The sequence below is a fragment of the Lissotriton helveticus genome, chromosome 12 (genome assembly GCF_964261635.1).
Source record: "Lissotriton helveticus chromosome 12, aLisHel1.1, whole genome shotgun sequence".
NCBI lineage: Eukaryota > Metazoa > Chordata > Amphibia > Caudata > Salamandridae > Lissotriton > Lissotriton helveticus.
In genome coordinates this window covers 91510152-91530137 of record NC_136073.1, presented here as the reverse complement: position 1 = coordinate 91530137, position 19986 = coordinate 91510152, and the positions used below count along the sequence as shown (strand labels likewise).

Below are 19986 nucleotides of genomic sequence, written 5' to 3'. Positions count from 1 at the left end.
CTGTAAATCAGGTAATTCCTGCTCCCCCAGATACCGGGGTGCCCTTAACAGCTCCCCCGGGTCAGCCCGCCATACAAGTCCAGCCCACGTTACAATTACCGACCCTGCCAGGACGAAAAGCATCAGTTGATGATTCCAGTCTAGGGGCCGCAGGAGGAGGTCTTCCTCAAACCCCGCCGCCACACAAGCGTTTATCAGCACTCGAATTACATGCTCAAGCATCACAGCGTACTCCCAAGAGTAATAAGTCTGTTACAGAGATCAGGCAAACCCTTGGCGAATGTGTCTATGACCCAGTTCCAGGCGAGTTTAATATGGTTTTATATTCCGTACGCGTAAGGAGGGTGACCGAGTATCTAGTCACCTTGCCGAATATGAAAGAAGATCTAGACAGAATATATCGTTTCATCCGTACAGGGGATGATCCAGAAAGTATTAGTGATGCCATGTCTCAAAGGAAAGCCGAGATTCAGCGTATGATATTAAAGTTTTTAATTAACTGTCTAATAAGAGAACAAGACAATCCGTCTAAAGATCCAGCCGAAATGAAAACTCTAACAAAATGGAGTGATAATATAGCCGAAGGAAAGCACAATACCATTAGTGCCATGGAAAGTATGTACAAGAAAATCCGTAGGGAGATAATAAAGATACACGAACAACGTAAAGCAGCACAAGTAAGCGAGAAAGAAAGTACCTCTGATCCTGAAGAGGAAGACGACGAGAATACCGCCAGAATAGCGTATGTAGGAAAATCTAGATTTCCAGATCGCCATTTACGTCTAGAACACAAGTCTATTTTCCATCATCCAGCACCAGAACAAGGTTCCCTAGAACAAGTATTTCAAGCTACCGATCACATTCTGAAATCACGAATCGGTTACAGTGAGTTAAGTACTATGCATGAACAAGAACTAGTCCGATCAGCAGTCCGATGGATTACTGATTCTACCACTTTTCCAGACGAAATAGTGGCACAAATGTTTCTGAAATTGCCCCCAGCCGAGCAGCGACTGGTGGGTATGTATATGATTCAGCACCTCATTACTTTGTATGAGGGTCAACACTCTGATCCAGGTCCGTTACACGATATTCTGAACGAGTTACTCCAGTATAGATGGAGAGGTCTAGGTACCGATTTAATTAGTGTCATTCTAGAACAGCGCCACAAATATAGAACGTTCTTGAACCCGCATTTTGTTCCTGCCTCACCCCCAGAAAGTAAATCATTCTACATAGACAGACAGAATCCGTTACGAGAAGTCCACCCAGTCAAAGGAACGGGTGGCGAAATGCAGCGAGTGTTTGTATACACTCCGATCACAAAGATGGAACTCCTTGAAATGAAGAAATTAATTCCCTGTCATGACAAAGATCCAGCAGGGTTCCATAGAGAATTAAAAGACATGCTCCGTATGGGAGAATACACTTACCCAGATATCATTAAAATGTTAAAGGTTCTGTTGCCCGCAGGGGTGTATGAAAAGTTAAAGGAAAAAGAATGGGAGGTGGGAGAGAAAAAGATCGATTGGGCAGTTCTAGAAGCTGAAGACAAGGCACGAGTACCAGGTACCGGTCTTGGAGATAAATGTAAAGAATTACCAGAATTATTGATACAAGTTTTACCCAGATTATTGACAACTAGAAAAGAAGACTGGGATGCAATCTCAGCCTGTAAACAAAAGCAAGATGAGGATATTAGTGATTTTTATTCTAGATTTGAAAAGTGTTTTAGTATTAACAGTGGTCTCAAGACAAGTAGTGAGTCATACCCCCACCTTTTTGTTACTAAATTAGTCGAGAATTCAAGCCCACAAATTAAAAATCGAGTTTTGAAAGTCGAAAGTACCTGGCAAGCTAATACTCCGTCACAAATGTTACAAATGCTCCAGTATCACCAGAATAGAATCAGGGAAGAGCAAGAACACGAAAGAAAGCGCATGAAAGACACGAAAATGAAAGTGCTAGTTGCACAATCTGTTCCTCAAGACAGTCAGAAGAGGGGTCCGAATCAAGCCAGTCATCCTGCAGCTCCCGTTAAAGGGAACTGCAATTATTGTAAACAGTCAGGTCATTTTATAAATGAGTGTGCAGTTCTGAAACACAACATAGCTACTGGTAAGACTAAAGAAAGACCACGTCCGCCTAGACAAGAACAAGTTTCACAGACTCCTCAGTCACAGAATGCACCACATACAGTTACAGCACCGCAGCCTATTGCTGCAACACAGCACGTTACACAGCAGATGTACCAGTACGCACAGTCTGAGTATCCAGAGTACCAGCCATATTCATGAAACAGCCTAGAGAGGGAGGTAAGCTTGCCTCTCATCGAGATACCTGTAGATCAAGAAGGTCCCTATGTTCACAGTCAAGTATTAGGGAAAGACAGAAAGTTTTTGATTGATACAGGGGCAAGTAGGACCACAATTAGTCATGCCGAAGTTCCAGGGGCTCCGCTCTCAGGCTCAAGAAATGTTTCCCTTGGATTTTCAGGAAAGCCCATTATAAATGAAATATCAAAGCCAGTTACTCTAGAAGTAGGTCCATTGTCCCGTACTACTGATCTGTTACTTACTAAGTCATGTCCAGAAAACCTATTAGGCATTAAGACACTGAAAGAATTAGGTGCAGTCATATGCTGTTCCCCAGAGGGAATACGTCTGTTCCTACGTGACTTTAAGGGTCACTATGTATTACGAGATTTTGATCCAAGACTGTCCAAAGTTCCGCAGCATTTATGGGCGCAAGGTCCAACTGATGTAGGTTATATGCAAATCACACCCTATCGTGTGACTCTCAAACCAGGTGTAGTGTTACCACGAATTAGACAGTACAGATTGCCACCTGAGGCTGTAGCAGCCTTATCCAAAATTATAGACGAGCTCATCGCTCAAAGAGTAGTTGTAGAAACTGACTCCAATGTATGTAATTCTCCGATCATTCCAGTCATGAAACGTACCGATCCAAATGCACCCCCAGTATATCGATTAGTGATTGATTTACGAGAGCTTAACAAATGTATTATTCCTCAGTACCCAGTTGTCCCAGACATCTCTTCTCTATTGACAGCCATTGATTCCGAAGCCATGTTCTTTACTGTCATAGACCTCAAGAACGCATTTTTTAGTGTTCCAATTCATCCAGACAGCCAGTTTCTTTTCGGATTTTGTTTAAATGGAAGGAGCTATATGTTCACACGCGCTCCTCAAGGTTTCACAGAAAGCCCTAGTATTTACAGTCAAGCACTTAAGAGACAACTAGACAATATTCACATGCCAACTGACACTGCCCTGCTCCAGTATGTCGATGATCTACTGATCACAGCCCGTTCTGAACGTGCTTGCGAGCGGGCATCCCTTACAGTTCTGTATTTTCTAGCCGAGATGGGGCACAAGGTGTCCCCTTCGAAGCTTCAATTCTGTGTCCAGCAAGTGGTATACTTAGGACACTTACTGTCCAAGAGGGGTAGGCAGTTGACACCAGACCGTATCCAGTTAATAGCGAGTCTTCCCCAGCCCAGAACCCAGAAGGAGGTACGTGCCTTTATCGGCCTTACTTCTTATTGTAGACAATGGATTCCTCAGTATGCATTTCTAGCCAAGCCACTGATACAGTTAACGACACAGGAGGCAGCCGTATCAACTGTCCTCCCTTGGACATCTGAACATACACTTAGTTTCAACGAGTTAAAGAAAGCTCTATGTCAAGCTCCAGTTCTAGCTACACCGAACTACAGTAAGTCTTTTACACTTTTCGTCACTGAACGTGAAGGTACAGCATTATCTGTTCTTACACAAGATCAAGCAGGACAATACAAGCCCTGTGCTTATTTTTCGAGCACACTAGATCCAGTCGCCCAGGCGTTGCCTGCGTGCCTCAAGTCAGTTGCAGCCACAGCATTAGCTATTAGACAAAGTGATTCCATAGTTTTAGGACACTCCCTGACAGTACAAGTCCCACATTCAGTAGAAGTTCTTTTAAACCGAACACAAACTCAGCACTTGACAATTGCACGTTTAACAGGTTATGAATTGACACTGTTCCAGCCACACATAGAAATTAGACGCTGCAACATTTTAAATCCTGCTACACTGTTACCATCAGTTAATTCAAATTCTGCCACACATGATTGTGTGGAAGTAGTCAACATTACGACAAAGCCAAGACAAGACCTGACAGACATTCCGTTACCAAATCCTGACCTGACACTTTATGTGGATGGTTCATGTATGAGAACAAGTACAGGAGAACTAGTCGCCGCGTATGCAGTGACTACTGACACCGAAGTTATTGAAACACACCGTATTGATACCCTGTCCGCTCAAGCAGCAGAGCTAGTTGCTCTGACACAAGCCTGCATACACGCCAAGAACCTGAAAGTTAATGTTTACACAGATTCACGTTACGCATTTGGAGTTGTACACGACTTCGGAGTGCTCTGGCAGGAGAGAGGTTTCATGACTTCTCATGGAACCAAGATTCAGCATGGTTTCCTTATTCAAGCTCTGTTAGATGCCATACATTTACCGACATCTATTGCTATCATGAAGTGCAAAGCACATACGAAAGTTACTGACATTATTTCTCAAGGTAATGATCTAGCAGACCGCACAGCCAAGCTTACAGCACAGACTCCAGACATTCCAGTTAACATGACACACACTCCAGATCCGACTACATGTATGACAGTTAAGGACCCTACACAAGATGTCATAGATATCCAGTTACATGCTACTCCCGAAGAAATCAAGAAATGGTCCGAACAAAGAGGGGTCCAGACAGATCAAGGATGGTTAACGAAGGGTAGAGCCACATGGTTTCTCCCCGACTCTATGGTTCAAGTCATTATTACTACCGCACATAGTCCAGCACATTTAGGAGAAAAAGCTATGTTAGACAGTATCCAGAACATTTGGTTCAACAAGCATTTACGAGCTGCAGCCAAGCAGAAAGTCCGTACCTGTATGATATGTTGTCAGTTTAATCCAGGTAAAAGTGTCCCGGTGGAACAAGGTGGTTTCCAGCCCCCTGACCACCCTTTTGAAGTCCTCCAGATGGATTATATTCAGATGGAGCGATGTGGAGGTTTCAAGTATGTCCTTGTAGTTGTATGCGCTTTGTCCAGATGGACAGAAGCATATCCAGTCCCAGATTACACAGCCGCGACCACTGCCAAGCAGTTGGTTCGTGAATTCTTCCCTCGATATGGACTCCCTAGAGTCGTATATTCTGATAACGGTCAGCCATTCTCATCTGAGTTAATGAAGCACGTTTCCCTGTTGTTAGGGTACCAGTGGAAGTTCCATTGTGTACGCCATCCTGAAGCAGCCGGTCTAGTCGAGAGACATAATCAGACTCTGAAAATCCGTATTGCAAAAGTGTGTAAAGATAAGGGTGTGGACTGGCTAGCAGCTCTGCCAGTCGCTTTGTTTTATATGCGCATGGTCGCACATTCCAGATCAGGTCTGTCCCCGTATGAGGTCGTATTCGGCCGCCCCCCTAACCTGTGGGGTACTCCAAGACCCCGAAGTATTACCGATGTTTCATGTAATATGCTGACAGATTACCTAGCTTCCTTGATGTCTGCCCTCAACTCATGTCGTTCACAGGTTGCCGCCGCATTTCCAGACAATACCGAGGTGGCACCGCATGAAATCGTTCCAGGTTCTATGGTGATGGTCCGGAACTTTGACAGATCAAGTCCGCTGGAGCCTCGATGGAAGGAGCCCCGACAGGTCCTCCTCACCACCCGTACAGCCGTGAAGTTAGAAGGCCGAAAAGGATGGATACACCTTTCTCACGTTAAACTTTTTAAAGGACTGAAACCCGTTTTTAAGAACATTTCTCAGGATTCGAAGGATTGCCAGAATATTGTTCTCAAGGACTGTCCCGCAAAAGACATTGCTACAACCCCTCCCCTGTTAGAGAAAACTCCGCAGCAGGAGTATAAGCAAAAGTTAAGGTCTAGTAAAATAAGTCAGTCAGTTTGATTGTCTAAGTCCTCCCCTAGGTGAAACGGTTAGACTGTTTCTGACATGTATAAAATAGACCCCCATAGTGAGAGAGTTAGGAAAAACTCAATTCAATGTATCGTTTTTCTAAGTTTCATATTATTTATCAGCATTTTGATTTCCTGCACTAGTTACGCATTCTTCCTGTGTTTCCCAGTTTCACATGTAAATAAGTCTGCTAATGCTACAGTAGAGCACACGTTTAGTGATTTGCCTCCTCACGAATATTCATACCGCCTCGCTATGCGTAATAATTCATTTATCCGCATGTTACATTACTCACACCAGACCAGCAATGCCACTAATTGTTGGGTGTGTGGTCGACTCCCCCCTTTCCAGACCCCGAAGGGAGTTCTGCCGCTTTTTCCTTATCCATTCTCACATAATGGTTCGTGTGGAGCATGGTCCACGTTAACGTCATCCTCAACAGATATGTCTTTTCTTAACAGTACATGTTTCCCAGACAAGCAAGGTCTTCCCCACAGAACAGGTTTAGAACTAGAAAATGAAGTGTATAACTTAGGTAATTATTCTTCGAATTTCATGGTCTTGAATGTCCAGTCTGATACTACTCCAGACTTACCTGCTATTTCAGTACTGCCAGTTAAAGGCGAATTATGTGTCCGAAATTATGGTTCCGTACATGTAGGACATAGTGATTGTACTACTATTGTCAAGTATAGTGACAGTGGGAAATCTATTTTCAAAGCTTCACGTCATTCTTATTTTATTTGTGGTCAAACCGCATATGTTCGTTTGCCCCTCGATTGGGAGGGAACCTGTTACATTGCTTTCCTACTGCCACCTGTTTTCCTAGCCCCACCTGATTATCATAGAAATACACATCTAGTACACATTAGACATAGAAGGGAGTCCCCAATTGTCGATTATACTGAAACTGCTCTAGAACAGTATACAGATTTCAACAGAGGTTTCTTCTTCTTTATAGGACCTATCCAGAATAGTAAGCTAATCCGTAGGTTAACCAGAACCCTCGAAGCTGTAGTAAATGAGACTGCCTCTGCTCTAGGTAACTTAACCGAAGAGCAATCTGCTATGAGATTTGTCGTTTTACAGAATCGTCTCGTCCTTGACGTCATACTGGCCGATAGGGGCGGGGCCTGTAGAGTCATCGGATCTAGTTGCTGCATTTTCATTCCAAATAACGCGCCGTCTGTTTATTCAGCTATAACCAGACTCCATAAAATTGCCCATCTGATACACCAAGATCCAGGCACCTGGACATGGTCCGGTTGGTTCTGGAATATAATTTCCGCATGGGGATGGAAAGTCTTGTCCTTTCTAGGTATTGCAACAGCGATCATATTCAGCTGCTGCCTCTGTATACAATGTGGCCCTGCGATTTGCGGCATTTGTGCTACCTCTTGTATTCCTAGTCCCAAGGCCCGTTCTAAATCCCGTTCCAGGATAATTCGAGATGAACAAATGATACTGTATGAAGTGATAGACGGTATCATGAAAATTGATGTTTCCTGATGGAAACGTAGTGACAAGGAGGGAATGTGGAAAAGTAAATTTTGCCATGTTCTGTGTCCCTACGTATAATCCATCATATGTTATGTGTGCATGATTAAATATGCATATGCATTCCCCATGTCTGATTAATGACGCAATTACAGTTGTGTCCACCTCTAGTATGCTAGTTTCCAGTCCTCGTGAATACTACGAATATCAGGCCTATGTAAAGCTACGTTGCCACGTTTCTCAGTGTGCACGTTATTCTATTGTAAAGTCCCCGTTTCTAGGCATCAAAAGGGCCCGGACATCAGATTCAGCTCCTGCCTCCTGAAGCCTCGCTGAGGAGCGATCCAGCCCCCACCTGTATCCTCGACCCTTCACTTACTTCCTGCCTCGCAGTGCCCGGTGCAGCTTGGCTCTGCCTCTGAGTCTGCCAAGAATATGTTATAGTTCCAGTTATCAGTTCAGCCCTCCTTCTCTGCATTCCTAAGCTACTGAACTGCATCAATAGTTTCTGTCATGGTCTAGCCTTCTCGGCTCCACGTTAGAGAAATACTATATTTACTGGTCATTTAATATTCCTCATCACGCACTACATGTAGAATAATGCATGGTCCAGTCTTAGAATCAAGTTAGCCTTTCCCCTCATGACTTCCAGTTTATATCAACATGTTCCCTAAACATCAGATACTAGATAGGGTTTAGGTACATGTCGCTCTGACTCTCCAGACTTTAGTCTCTGCTCCTCGCACAGAGTTCATAGCCCCCAGCTTCTCCTAGTGATACGTCATTGCCAGTTTGCGCGCACCACCAGATTAGAGGTCCCGGCTCCTTAGGTAGCCCCCTCCAATGTTTCCGCCCCATTCATGACATATTCTGTTACGTCTGCACCACATGTCTATGTATACGCCCAGTTACACCTACTCATACTCTTATCTTTCGCGACTGCTACGCGTCATGCGTCATGCCTTCTGCTCCACCCACTGCTACGCCTACTGCAATGTAATGCTATGTGTTTGCGTTATGTATATAAGTTCATGTATTGTTATTAAAGGTTAGCGCGCTCATCCCAGACCCAGCCCCAGCAGCTGCTGGGCCCCTGTTCCTATGCAGGTTGTCCTGTTCCTGTCCTTATGCTGTAATAAACCTGCAAAAACTCCTACTACCTCGAATCTTGACTCTTATTTATTGAGCTATCTGTTATGATATATGCCTAGTCAAAAATAGGGTATTATTTATTTATTTACCACAGGAGAACCCGACAACGTAAGCAAAAAACAAGCAAATATAAATAGATCAATCATTAGATGGGCCAGCAGTGTCCATAATATTCAATGTATGGGAATGTTTAAACTTTTTAAGTTCCGCTGGGTCTTCAAATGTCGAAGTGTTATTTTGAAAAGTTACTTTAAAAATTCAGGATGAAAAATACTATTTCTAGGTCCAAGTGAACAAAGAGGAGCTCAGAGATTAAGTAATTCCTTACTTCTAGCTGCAGTGGCAATAGTGACATCTTGATAGAAGAACACTCTGTGGCCCAACAAAGCAACTTGACGCTTAGCCCTAGCTTCAGAATGAACCGACGGCAAGTCAGTAAACATCAAAAAGAGGATGAGAACTCCTCTAGGTTTAGCAGGAGAGCTAGACAGCGAAGGACGAGGTCCAAGTCAATGGGCTCTCTGAATATTGAGTGAGTCTGAGGAGGGCATGTCAAGCAATTTTGGTAAAAAGGAGGAAAAACAGGAGACAGGGTCATCTCTTTTCAAAGCTTCAGGCAGGCCATACATTTGCAAGTTGTTCCTCCTAATCTGGTTTCCCAAATCCTCTGTATGTTGCTGGAGCTTGCGCACCTCTTTTTCCAAAGAATTAATTCTACAAGCTTCGCCCTGGACATCTAAAATTTGCTGCTCCATCATGGATACTCGATTTTCCATTGATGACTATTTATCGTCCAGATGCTGCATTCTGCTATTAGTTTCTTTCACAAAAGCTGCAAGGTGATAGGGGACGTTGACTTGTCAGGGGAGGGAGGATCCTGTTTTAACCGCTTGGATGCAGAAGAGGGCAGTGAGGCCTTATTGATGACAGATTGTAGTGAGGAATTATGGGTAGGGGCCACGTTAACCATTTCTCCAGCAACAGATGACTGATTTTCTGTTGATGAGTGAGACACAGGCCATGCTGAAGAATGCCTTCTAGGAGGAAAGACAGATTGTGGTTTCCTTAATTTACCCATAAAAAGGAACCACACAAATTGATGATGATGTCACAATTATATTCCTAACTTTGCCTGTGTCCAGAAAGTGCCATCTCAGAATACCATAGGGCTACCAATGCGAACACTCCTCAAAGGTGAAGCTCTGAAAGATAGCCCTAAGGTAATCCCCGATAAAAACTGCTGCAGGGACTGACATTATTTTGAAAAAAACATGTATATTTCCCAACACTTTGTTTTGTCATACCCATACTTTGTTTTGAACAAGTTTTTCCTTGTGAAACTTTCAGCAAAATTACAAGTGACGGCCTCTCAAAGATAGAATAAGTGTTCCTCTGACATCACATGCACCGATGTAGTACCACTTCAGGGTGCCATAAAGCTCCATATACACACATTCTCCAGCCAAGAAGCATTAAAAAACAGCCTTTAGTTGAGACCTGATAAAAATGTTGCAGCATCTTTCATTATCCTTGAAAAGTCATGGGTAAATCACCAACATTAATTTTTGAATGCGCTCCATACACTTCTTACTTGTGAAGGAGCGCTGATACAAAATTACGGCCGCTCAGTGAAGCAGCCACAACTTCGCAGAAATGAAGAGAAGCACACTGCACTTCACTCTAAAAAGCAGCTCCTCTTCATGACCATGGTCTCCACCATAAATGCTGCTGTTGTGGTCTGTCAGGGTGATGCCAATCAACGCTGAAGTGCGTTGGACCTCTCCCTTCAGGCAGCAATCTTGAGTGGCGTCAAAACTATGCCTGACTAAAGGCCTTAACATTTGAATTTCAGGTTTAACATTCAACTTGAACATTTGCTTGGGTTGCATTGATTGCTATCCTTTGCAGGTGCAGTCATATGATTTCATGGATGGAGAAAGGTACATTGTGTATGAGAGATTGTGAGGCTCGAGGAGTACTTTTAGCAAGGATGAGAAGCACTAATGAATAAAGGTAGGACTTCATGCTGTGCTGAATTGGGAGTCAGGAGGAATACAAAGAAATTCTGATGTGTGGAGCAAAGGAAGGGTTTTTCAAGTGTCGTTGCCAATTTTTACAGCATGAAGGTGGAAAGTAATGAGACTTGTGATAATGGATTCTTGTATGTTCTTTTGTGAGTTTTATTGGTGATCACACTTCAGCTTTAGTCAGATTCCCTTTAGACTTAGAGGGGTTCGGACCTCTCTTTTGGGTGGCTTTACACCATACAACACTACTGATTTAGGAGAACATCTACACATGTCTCTGTAACGCTGACACCTTCCTGCTTTACTGGATCTAATTAGGGTTTCCCCAATCAGTGATACATAGAGTATGCTCAGTTTATGTAAGTTAGATGTTCTGATGCCTAGGAAAGAGAAACGCAAATCATATTTTGAACATATTTTGAACATCGGATCCTGTTTCTCATTTTCTGCATTTGCTCTACTGAGTTTCTTGTTTGTTTCCTGTTGATGAGACTTAACTTTGTTCGATGATTTAGGCTGACAGGATTGATTCTGTATTTCTGCAATGTATTTTCAATTTGCCTTTGAATTTGTAATTAATTCATACTTTAATTTATCTACAGCCTTTGGGTCCGCACTGTGTGGACAAATTGGTTATACTCTAAATTTAACTTGTGGATGATGTTAGCTCTCTTTTATTCCTTAGGCTCCTAAAAAAGGTCCATTGCATGGAAATTGGAACAAAGGTACTACTGAGATTTGGGAGAAGTGCTAAAAAGCACACTTCTTCCTAGTCCATCACTGTTTGGAAAGGAACGCCCAGATATTGTATGTTAAAAGGCTGTCCATATTTCCCACAGGTACTGGCAGAATATCTGTGTTCATTGATTAAATGCTTAGAGGTTTCATGTTCTGCACAGCAGGTCAGGACGGAATTGCATTGACTAATCTGTGTGTGGTTTCAGTAATGGGACTGCAGGGATGCCAGAAGTCAGATAATGTGAATTAGCAGAGCAGTAATGGATGCACGTAGGTACATATTTGACATGCTTTTGAGAGGAAAATTAGAGTTTTGTAAGTTAATACTGAGGCGTATTGGCTGTACTCTGTATGTGTGGCAGGAACATGTGTGTGTGTGTGTGCCACTGTTTTCATACAGATTTTTCTGTGGCACCAATCATAATCAGGGTAGCTTGTAGTCATGATTGTTTGTGGCCAGATATATACCAATACTACATATTGAGGTGTTTAAATTGTCTGGTAAACACCGCCCATTCTGAGTTCAAACTCAAAAATAGTGACTACCCATTGCACCTAGCACACCTTCTCCCTTTAAATGTCAGTAGGTTTGACCTGTCAAAATTACTGGATAATTATGTGGTAATTGCCACATTACTTAGAATTTCGATCCCTGCACCAGCAGGGGTCTTTTTCTTTGTAGACACCATATTTCCTTCACTGTTTTGTTTCTACAAATCATTGCAAACAAAACATTTTAGTTTAGTTTATTTGTATTTGTAGCGTGCTGCATTCATCCCGAGGGACATCACAGCTCTAGGATAGTTTCAGAGTGGGGTGTTCTTAAATGATGGCTGACCTGCTTAGTATCTGGGAAACAGGAGGGTTTAGAGTTTCTTTCTGAAAAGCATATATTTGTCTGTTAGTCGTAGGTCAAGTGGAAGGTTATTCCACTGGACAGCAGCCAATTTAGAAAAGGAGCGGTGTCCCATTCTAACTCTGGTAGTACGTTTGATCTCCGCTTGGGCCTGGTGGCAGGACCTCAGCTTTCTTGGCGGAGCATAAAATTCGATCTTGCCCTGCAAGATGTGTGGGCCTTTCTTATGTAGCCCTCTATGTGCATGGGAGAGGAATTTGAACTTGGCCCTCTGGTAGCCAGTGTAACTCCATCATGCTGTCTGATGCTGTGCTGTACCTGCTTTATTGCAAACCAACCTAGCTGCAGCTTTTGGAGCACCTGCAGGTAAGAGAAGAGATACTCGGGCATGCCCAGATAAAGCGCATTGCTGTAGTCCAGTCTACTAAAAAAAAGGCCTTGAGTGACAGTCTTTCTGCAGTTCAGCAGAATCCATTGGAAGAGTCTATGGAATAGTTCCAGTGTGGCAAACCTTTTTCTGCATAACATTTGTACTTGGTCCTGCATAAATAGTGCATTATCAAGTAGGATACCCATATTTTTAGCAACTTGCTTGGGCTTGGGAGCAGTTCCCAGTGCTTGGGGCCACCAAGCACGGTTCCAGATGAGGTGTATACCCCCGAAAAGTAAGATCTCCCATTTTTCGCCATTTAGTTTTAGACAATGATCCCTCATCCAAGTTACGATTACGGTGAGACATTTCTTTAGGATGCTTTTGGTGTCAGCATGTTTGTCATCAAGGGAGATCAGTAATTACGTGTCATTGACTTTGACTTTGACATATCATCAGCGTATGAGCAGATGTCAAAGCCCCATTTTCTACTAATTATTAGTAGGGCAGAGACATACGCATTAAAAAGAGTGGGGCTCAGGGAGGTTCCCTGTGGGACTCCCCTTTTGATAGGTTTTTGTTTTGAGGAGCATGAGCCCACAACTCTACTCCATTGTAACCCACTCCACTTTATGCCACTTCACTTCACACTGCTCCACTCTACATCACTCCACTGTACTCTATTCCAGTCTATACCACTCTACACTAAGGTACTTGAGTGTTCACCACTCCACTGTTTGCCTATGAGAAATTGGGCTGCTGGTTGGCTGGGTTGAGGTCAAGCAACAGCCATAATCCCTTGCAGGGTGAACCACTAAAAGTCAATAAAATTAACCTGGGCTTAATGCTCAATAGCTTTGCACACAAACAGGCTTCACTTAAAGGCAATTTGTAAAGTATGTATGCAGCCCACAAACTTCCAAGCCTATTTAAAAAAATTTATTATATTTTAATAAATTATTTGACAGCAAAATGACACTAAATCAATTAATAAATCTGGATTTGTTTAACCGTCAGTGAAAATAGCCTTGAAAAGCACAAATCAGCAACAAGAGATATATTGTCCCACTGGACTAGGACAGAGTCGAATGTTAAAACCAGCCGTGATGGAGCCCAGGCTGACTACAGGTTCCAGGCTTGGCCTGCTGAACAAAAGTACTAATGTTCGGGTTGCGCCAACGCCGATGATCTTGTCAACAAGAAGAATATGGGATGCAGCCAAATCAATGTGTCGATTTTGAAGTGTCAGTGTAGATCCTGACTACAGGGGGAATGCAGCCCTATGTGTGGGGACAGGACACAGCCTATTCAGGTGCCAGTGTGAGACTGTGCCTAGTTCCTCCCTCTTATCCTCTCAGGATGAGCCCTCCAGCCACATCTTAGCTCCTATTGTGTGTGGATGTCTTGAGGGATTGCACAAGACCGCCAAAAGCTAATACGGCAAAAAAAGAAGGAATGCAACATTTCTGTTGGTGACCTTGCTGAAAGGGCCATTTTCCAACAACTATATTTTACTCCACTCTATGCCACTCACCTCTATGTCACTCCACTATTAACTATTCCACTGTACGCCACTCCACTCCTTTCTATGCAACTGTAATCTATGCTACTCTAATCAATGCCACTCCAATGTATGCCACTCCATTTTTCGCTAGTCCACTGTATGCCACACCACTCTACCTCACTCAACTCTATATCAATACACTCTATGCAACTCCACTGTTAGCTATTTCACTGCATGCCACTCTACTCTATGCCCTGCAGTCAAACCAACTCCACTGTAAGCCACCCCACTCTACTACACTGTCCTCTAGGCTATTCCACTGTATGTAATGCCACTCACCCTCACTGCACTGTATGCTATTCCACTCTATGCCACTCCACTAGCCGCCACTCCACTGTATGCTATTGCACTGTACGCCACTCCACAGCACATCACTCCACTGACGCTACTCCATTCTACACAACTCCACTTTACCCAACGCCACTCTACTTCACGCATTCCACTGTAATCTGCTCAACAATACCAAACTCCAGTCATCAACAGTTTACACCCCTCAACTCTGCAACACTATACTCCACTCTTTAGCACTACACTATACAAGAAAATACTCCTGTCAATACCAGTGTAAAGCACTCCACTTTACTGTATAGCAATTTATAACAACATTTTCAATTCCACATCATTCTACGCAACTCTCTCTATGCTGGTCCAACCCAGTTAACATGCTCTTCTCTATGAGACAACAATCCACTGTATTCTATTGTACTCCACTACTGCACTCCATACCACGACACTGTACACTACTCTATGCCACTAAACTGCATGACCTTATATCTCACTGCATTCTACCATACTGTACCATATGTTACTCTACTCCACTGTACAATACTTTAATCCACTCTGGAAAACTTTACTGCACCCCCCTCTATGACACTTTTGGACACTATACAACGCACAACTCCATACATTGGCCCGCACACCACTCAACAACAGTTTACTCCACTGTATACAATGCCATTCCACTCTTCTTGACTCCACTCTACTGTACTCTAGATTAATCTACTACATTCTATGCCACTCCACTTGACTCCAATCTACTCCACTGCATGACATGTTACCCAACTCTATAGTGCAAAACTCCATGTAGACCACCACACTGTACCTCTCTCTATTCCTCTCTACAAGACCCTACTACACACCTTGCCACTATACAACACTGTACTCCATTCTGTGCCCCTACACAGTAAAACCCTCTATTCCACTCTATGCTACAACACCCCAGTATACATTAATCTAATCCACTATACAACACTTGCCAACACTCTATGACACATCATTCCACTGTACTGTACAAGATGTAACTCCAATTTATAACACTTAACTCAAATCCGCGCTACATCTGTTCACTCTAGTGCACTCCAATGTACTATACAACACAACACTGCCCTATATAACAATCTACTACACTGTACTCTGCTCCACTCCATGGTACTGTACTCAACTCTACTCTACTCAATAAAATTCAAAAAATTTTTTTACATTTATTTAGTGTTTTCAATAGCCCGAACATGACCCTGCGTAGGGTATCAGAGTGCTTTACAGGGGCATTTCAACAAATAAAACCTTATACATTACCAAGTCATTAGTGATTTACAACATTAAACTTCAGGAAAATATAAAAACATACATATAAGTCAACAGTTAAGTTACCATAAAAAGCTTAAAACATTAAGCTACATGTAAAACATATATACAAACCCATATATGGTTAATGAATGGCTAGCGGAAGCATGGAAACAGACATGAAGGTTTGTAGACAGAAGTTCTGCTGTATGGACTTATGGGAGAAATGTTCTCATATAAAACGATTTTGCTTCCTTTTTGAATGCCGCAATGGATGGAATTCTTCTAATGTTAGATTCTCGGAGCTGCCCCGGAGAACTCTCGGTCATAAGTTATTTTCTTACAAAAGTAAGTAAGTCATGCTACTCTACACCACTTCACTGTACCCTACGCCACTCTACACCACTCCACTGTGCATTACTTCATTTTACCCCACTCCTCCGTACTACACTACACTCTACTTCGCTCCACTCTAATCAACTGTAGGACAGTACACTGTATGACAGTACCCTTAAAGAAACTCTCAGACACTCTAGAGCACTGGGCTCAGGGTTCGATCCCCTGCACTGGAGGCAGCTCTGCTCAGCATCATGTGACTCTGGACAATAGCTCACTTAATCTCCCCGATGGCCCCCAGTGCCTTGAAACCCTGAAGGGGTGATATGTTTGCAGTTTACAAATCTTACTTATTATTTTTATTTGAAAAAATTAAACTCAATGAAAAATCCAAAGAGTGAACCTTTGATGAAGTTAGGAAAAGTTTGCTTATTCTTTCTATATACAAACCAAACTTAAAATGCATACACATTACACATTCTAAAGTTCTGATTATACCTTCCATTTATAATTTAGACACCACCTGAAGCACACTAAATTAGCTATAACTCGCCACTCTACCATGCCGTCTGTTCACACAAAAGATCTGATTTTTAATGTCATATCTATTATCATAATTAGTATAATTTTAGGTGGTATAAGTGGGATAATATACAACGTTATAAGCAATGCGCAGAGAAGTCATCAGTTATAGTTAATACAATTGAATAAACTGTGCATAATGAGTTATGATAACTTGAAGTTGTTGTGTAAATTATAAATATACATTTTTAACTGTAAATTTTTGTACAGTTAAAAAAAAAATTGGGGGGACTTTTATATAGTGCGAACAAGACTTGAAGGTATTGGAGCTCTTTACGTGAGAACCAGTTGTGTTACAGATGGACACATTCATTTTTTTGATATGCACGGGGAGATTAAGTGATTTGCCCAGAATCACAGAATATTGAGCGTCCCTGCTGAGAATTCTTACCTGGTTCCCACGCTCCGAGGTTGAGTACCCTAGCCTTTAGGCCACATTCTTTGTAGTTAAATAATGAACAAAGTTATACTGATTTAAAGTTCAATTAAATATAAATGTTTGGTTTAACTATAACTTTAGATTTTGTAAAGTTTGTGTTTATAAAGTTTGGTTTGTACACTGTTATCTGTATGCATACCATTTCAAATCAATGGTTAAAGGTTGTGGCCTTTTGTAAAGGCTTTATATATATAAAAAAAGTGTATAAGTATATCTTTTCATTTGTTTCTCCCTCTATGATGAATAATTCTAACATATCATATATGTGGACCAAAAAAATTATTTTGGATATAATTATGTGTTGCCCTAGGAGCATCTTTTGTATTTTGGTATGTGTGTTACCTCTGTCCTCTTGTGCTATTGAAAGGATATGTCCTATTTTTTTGTTATGTACTAGAAAACAGCCAGCAAGCAGGCAGGCAGCAGCAGCATGTATGTTATAAAAAACCATAAATGAAACATTGACTAAGAGAGAATGAATACTCTTAAATCTATGAGAAGTTGAAAAATTCAAGAACTTAAGGTTTTTTTTAAGGGTCAAGAACATCTTGAAAAAAAGCCGACTTACTTTGATTGACACTGGGAAATGCTCATTAACTCATTGGACCATAGTTTTATTCTTTATCCACCATTCACGATCTGTATGTAACTCAGTGACTGATTTCACTATGCTCATCTTTTGCAACCACCTTTTGTATGTCAGTGACCAATTAAAGATTTGTGACAGTAATTGCACTTGCAAACCATTGATACATTGCATACCGACTTGCAAAGGAATGAAGGATGCCCATTACACATCCATTGTCCTTTTTTGCATTGGTGTGGGTTGCTAAATGCTTTGACTCTCAATGTGTCTTTAGTGCATTCAACAAACTCCTTTGCAGTGGCAAAGTCAGTGTTTTGTGATTGTCCAGCTGTGTAACTGCAAGAAGAACTAGTGCATTGATTTCTATGTGCAATATTACGATCTTTCAAGTGATTTGATTAGTTGCCAAGCTGTAACACTCTTTGTAAAGTAGTTGACATTGACTGTTTAAAAACTAGTGTGTGAGACTTCTGATTACATAGTTTTCATGAGCGATGAATCAGACAAAGTGTTTGTGAATTATGAAGGCTTCCTGGGTAAATTCTGCCCCCTTTCTTCCTGGGACTCCCTAACCTGTAGAGGATAATTACACTAAACCTTCTGCAGAGGGTCAGGACTACACAAATGATACGATTCCTTACACAACAGAAGATGGAAGAAGAGAAGACACAACAGTATAAAATGGCATCACTTTGGGAGATCCAGTAAATCTCATCTTCAGTTAGTGATTTTTACACCTAAAGAATGGGCTTGTTTCAACTCAGCAATTACTATTCTTCTAGTCATTCAAAAGATTGATCAGTGACAACACAACTCCTTGTATAGTTCTTTAAAATATGACCAACACTCTTGTCATAATTTAGGTTTTGGATGCAGAGCTACCAATGGCTCCATGCCCTGGTATTTACCATTGAAGAGATTAACAGGAACCCATATTTTCTACCAAACATCACCCTGGGATTCCAGCTCTATGACTCATGCGCAGCAGTGGAGCGAGCTATCAGAGGAACCATGTGGATACTGTCAAACAGAGCAGACCATGTGCCAAACTACCAGTGCCAGGAAGGGTTCCAACTGGCAGCCATTATAGGGGATCCCAGCTCAACACGCTCTATCCTCATGGCAAGAATACTGGGCCTACAGCGGTACCCACAGGTAAGGAATTACAGGCTGCTCTTTTTTCTGGACTCATAGGTAATGATTAGTAGTCAGGACCAGCAGGCCTCTCTATATATTCTTAAGTTTCACCTTCACCATCACATTCCAATTGCCTATGCAGTCTCCAAATGTTGTTCCCTATCTCTTCACCAACATGATGAAGGGTGGAATAAACAGCAGATTTAAAAATATTCCTCAATTAGACACTGGAAAGCAAATGGGTGAATGCAACGAGAATGCTATCACACACGACACAAGACACAGTTTGGACACTGATACTGTAAACCAACAATTATGGATTTTTAGCTTAATCAATGCATTAACTGCCCAAAAGACATTCTACTGCTAGCTGCATTCACTGTGGTTCCTGTCAGTGCTTGAAATGTCAGCTGCCCAAATTTGGTTGTCAGAACCTCCAGCAGGGAGAGAGAGAAATGTACTCCAATGCTTTGGCAGAAGAAGGCCAGACCACCAAATTTTAAAACTAAGCCTAACATTTTGCTGAGGTGCAGCTGACAGCAAATTAGGGGGTTTAATATAAAATTGGTACAATTGCTGATCATTGCACTTATAGCTGCAAACATGAAAATGAGGGAACAACCCCTTGAGATCGCTCATATGCTACATGTGCACAAGTGTGATTTGTATTACAGAAGGGAAAGCACAAGAATCACTTGCCCCTTCGGTAAAATGAAATTACCCGAGGAGCATAGAAACAATTAGCGCAGGCCTGGTACACCTCTAGTTGGTATTAATTGGGAGCAGATCAGAGAGTTTGAAGGAACAAACAAGGACCTACCATATTCTCAATTAAAGCGTATGTAGAAGTGTCCCCTTGAACACTACTGCAATTGTAAACCTCCTATTACTACAATTCATGCTCAAGAAGAAGCTCGTTTGGATTTGTATAGGTGTTAATAGGGATGCACATGTTTTTCCCATGCAGCTCGTTTTTTTATAAATAATTTCTAAATGTATTGGGGTGCATAGAGCTGTGGTGTTTTTGAACTTTTGCTAAATAGCTGGAGTGCCTAGTTTTCTAGATGAGTTGCACTTTGGACTTCAAAAAAGCAAGACACGTGCACATGCCCACAGATAGATCCACATGCCACCTCT

General features: G+C 42.0%; 1 protein-coding gene across 1 annotated transcript in view; it reads left to right on the top strand.

Annotated features, from left to right (window-relative positions):
* Window positions 1-18723: 18723 nt before the first annotated feature.
* The window catches only part of LOC144797912 (extracellular calcium-sensing receptor-like), a 67304-nt gene continuing 66041 nt past the window's right edge, over window positions 18724-19986 (top strand). The window contains exons 1-2 of the mRNA XM_078668714.1: window positions 18724-18867; window positions 18992-19150. Coding sequence (XP_078524840.1) covers window positions 18724-18867; window positions 18992-19150 — 303 coding nt within the window. The remainder of the gene's footprint in view (window positions 18868-18991; window positions 19151-19986) is intronic.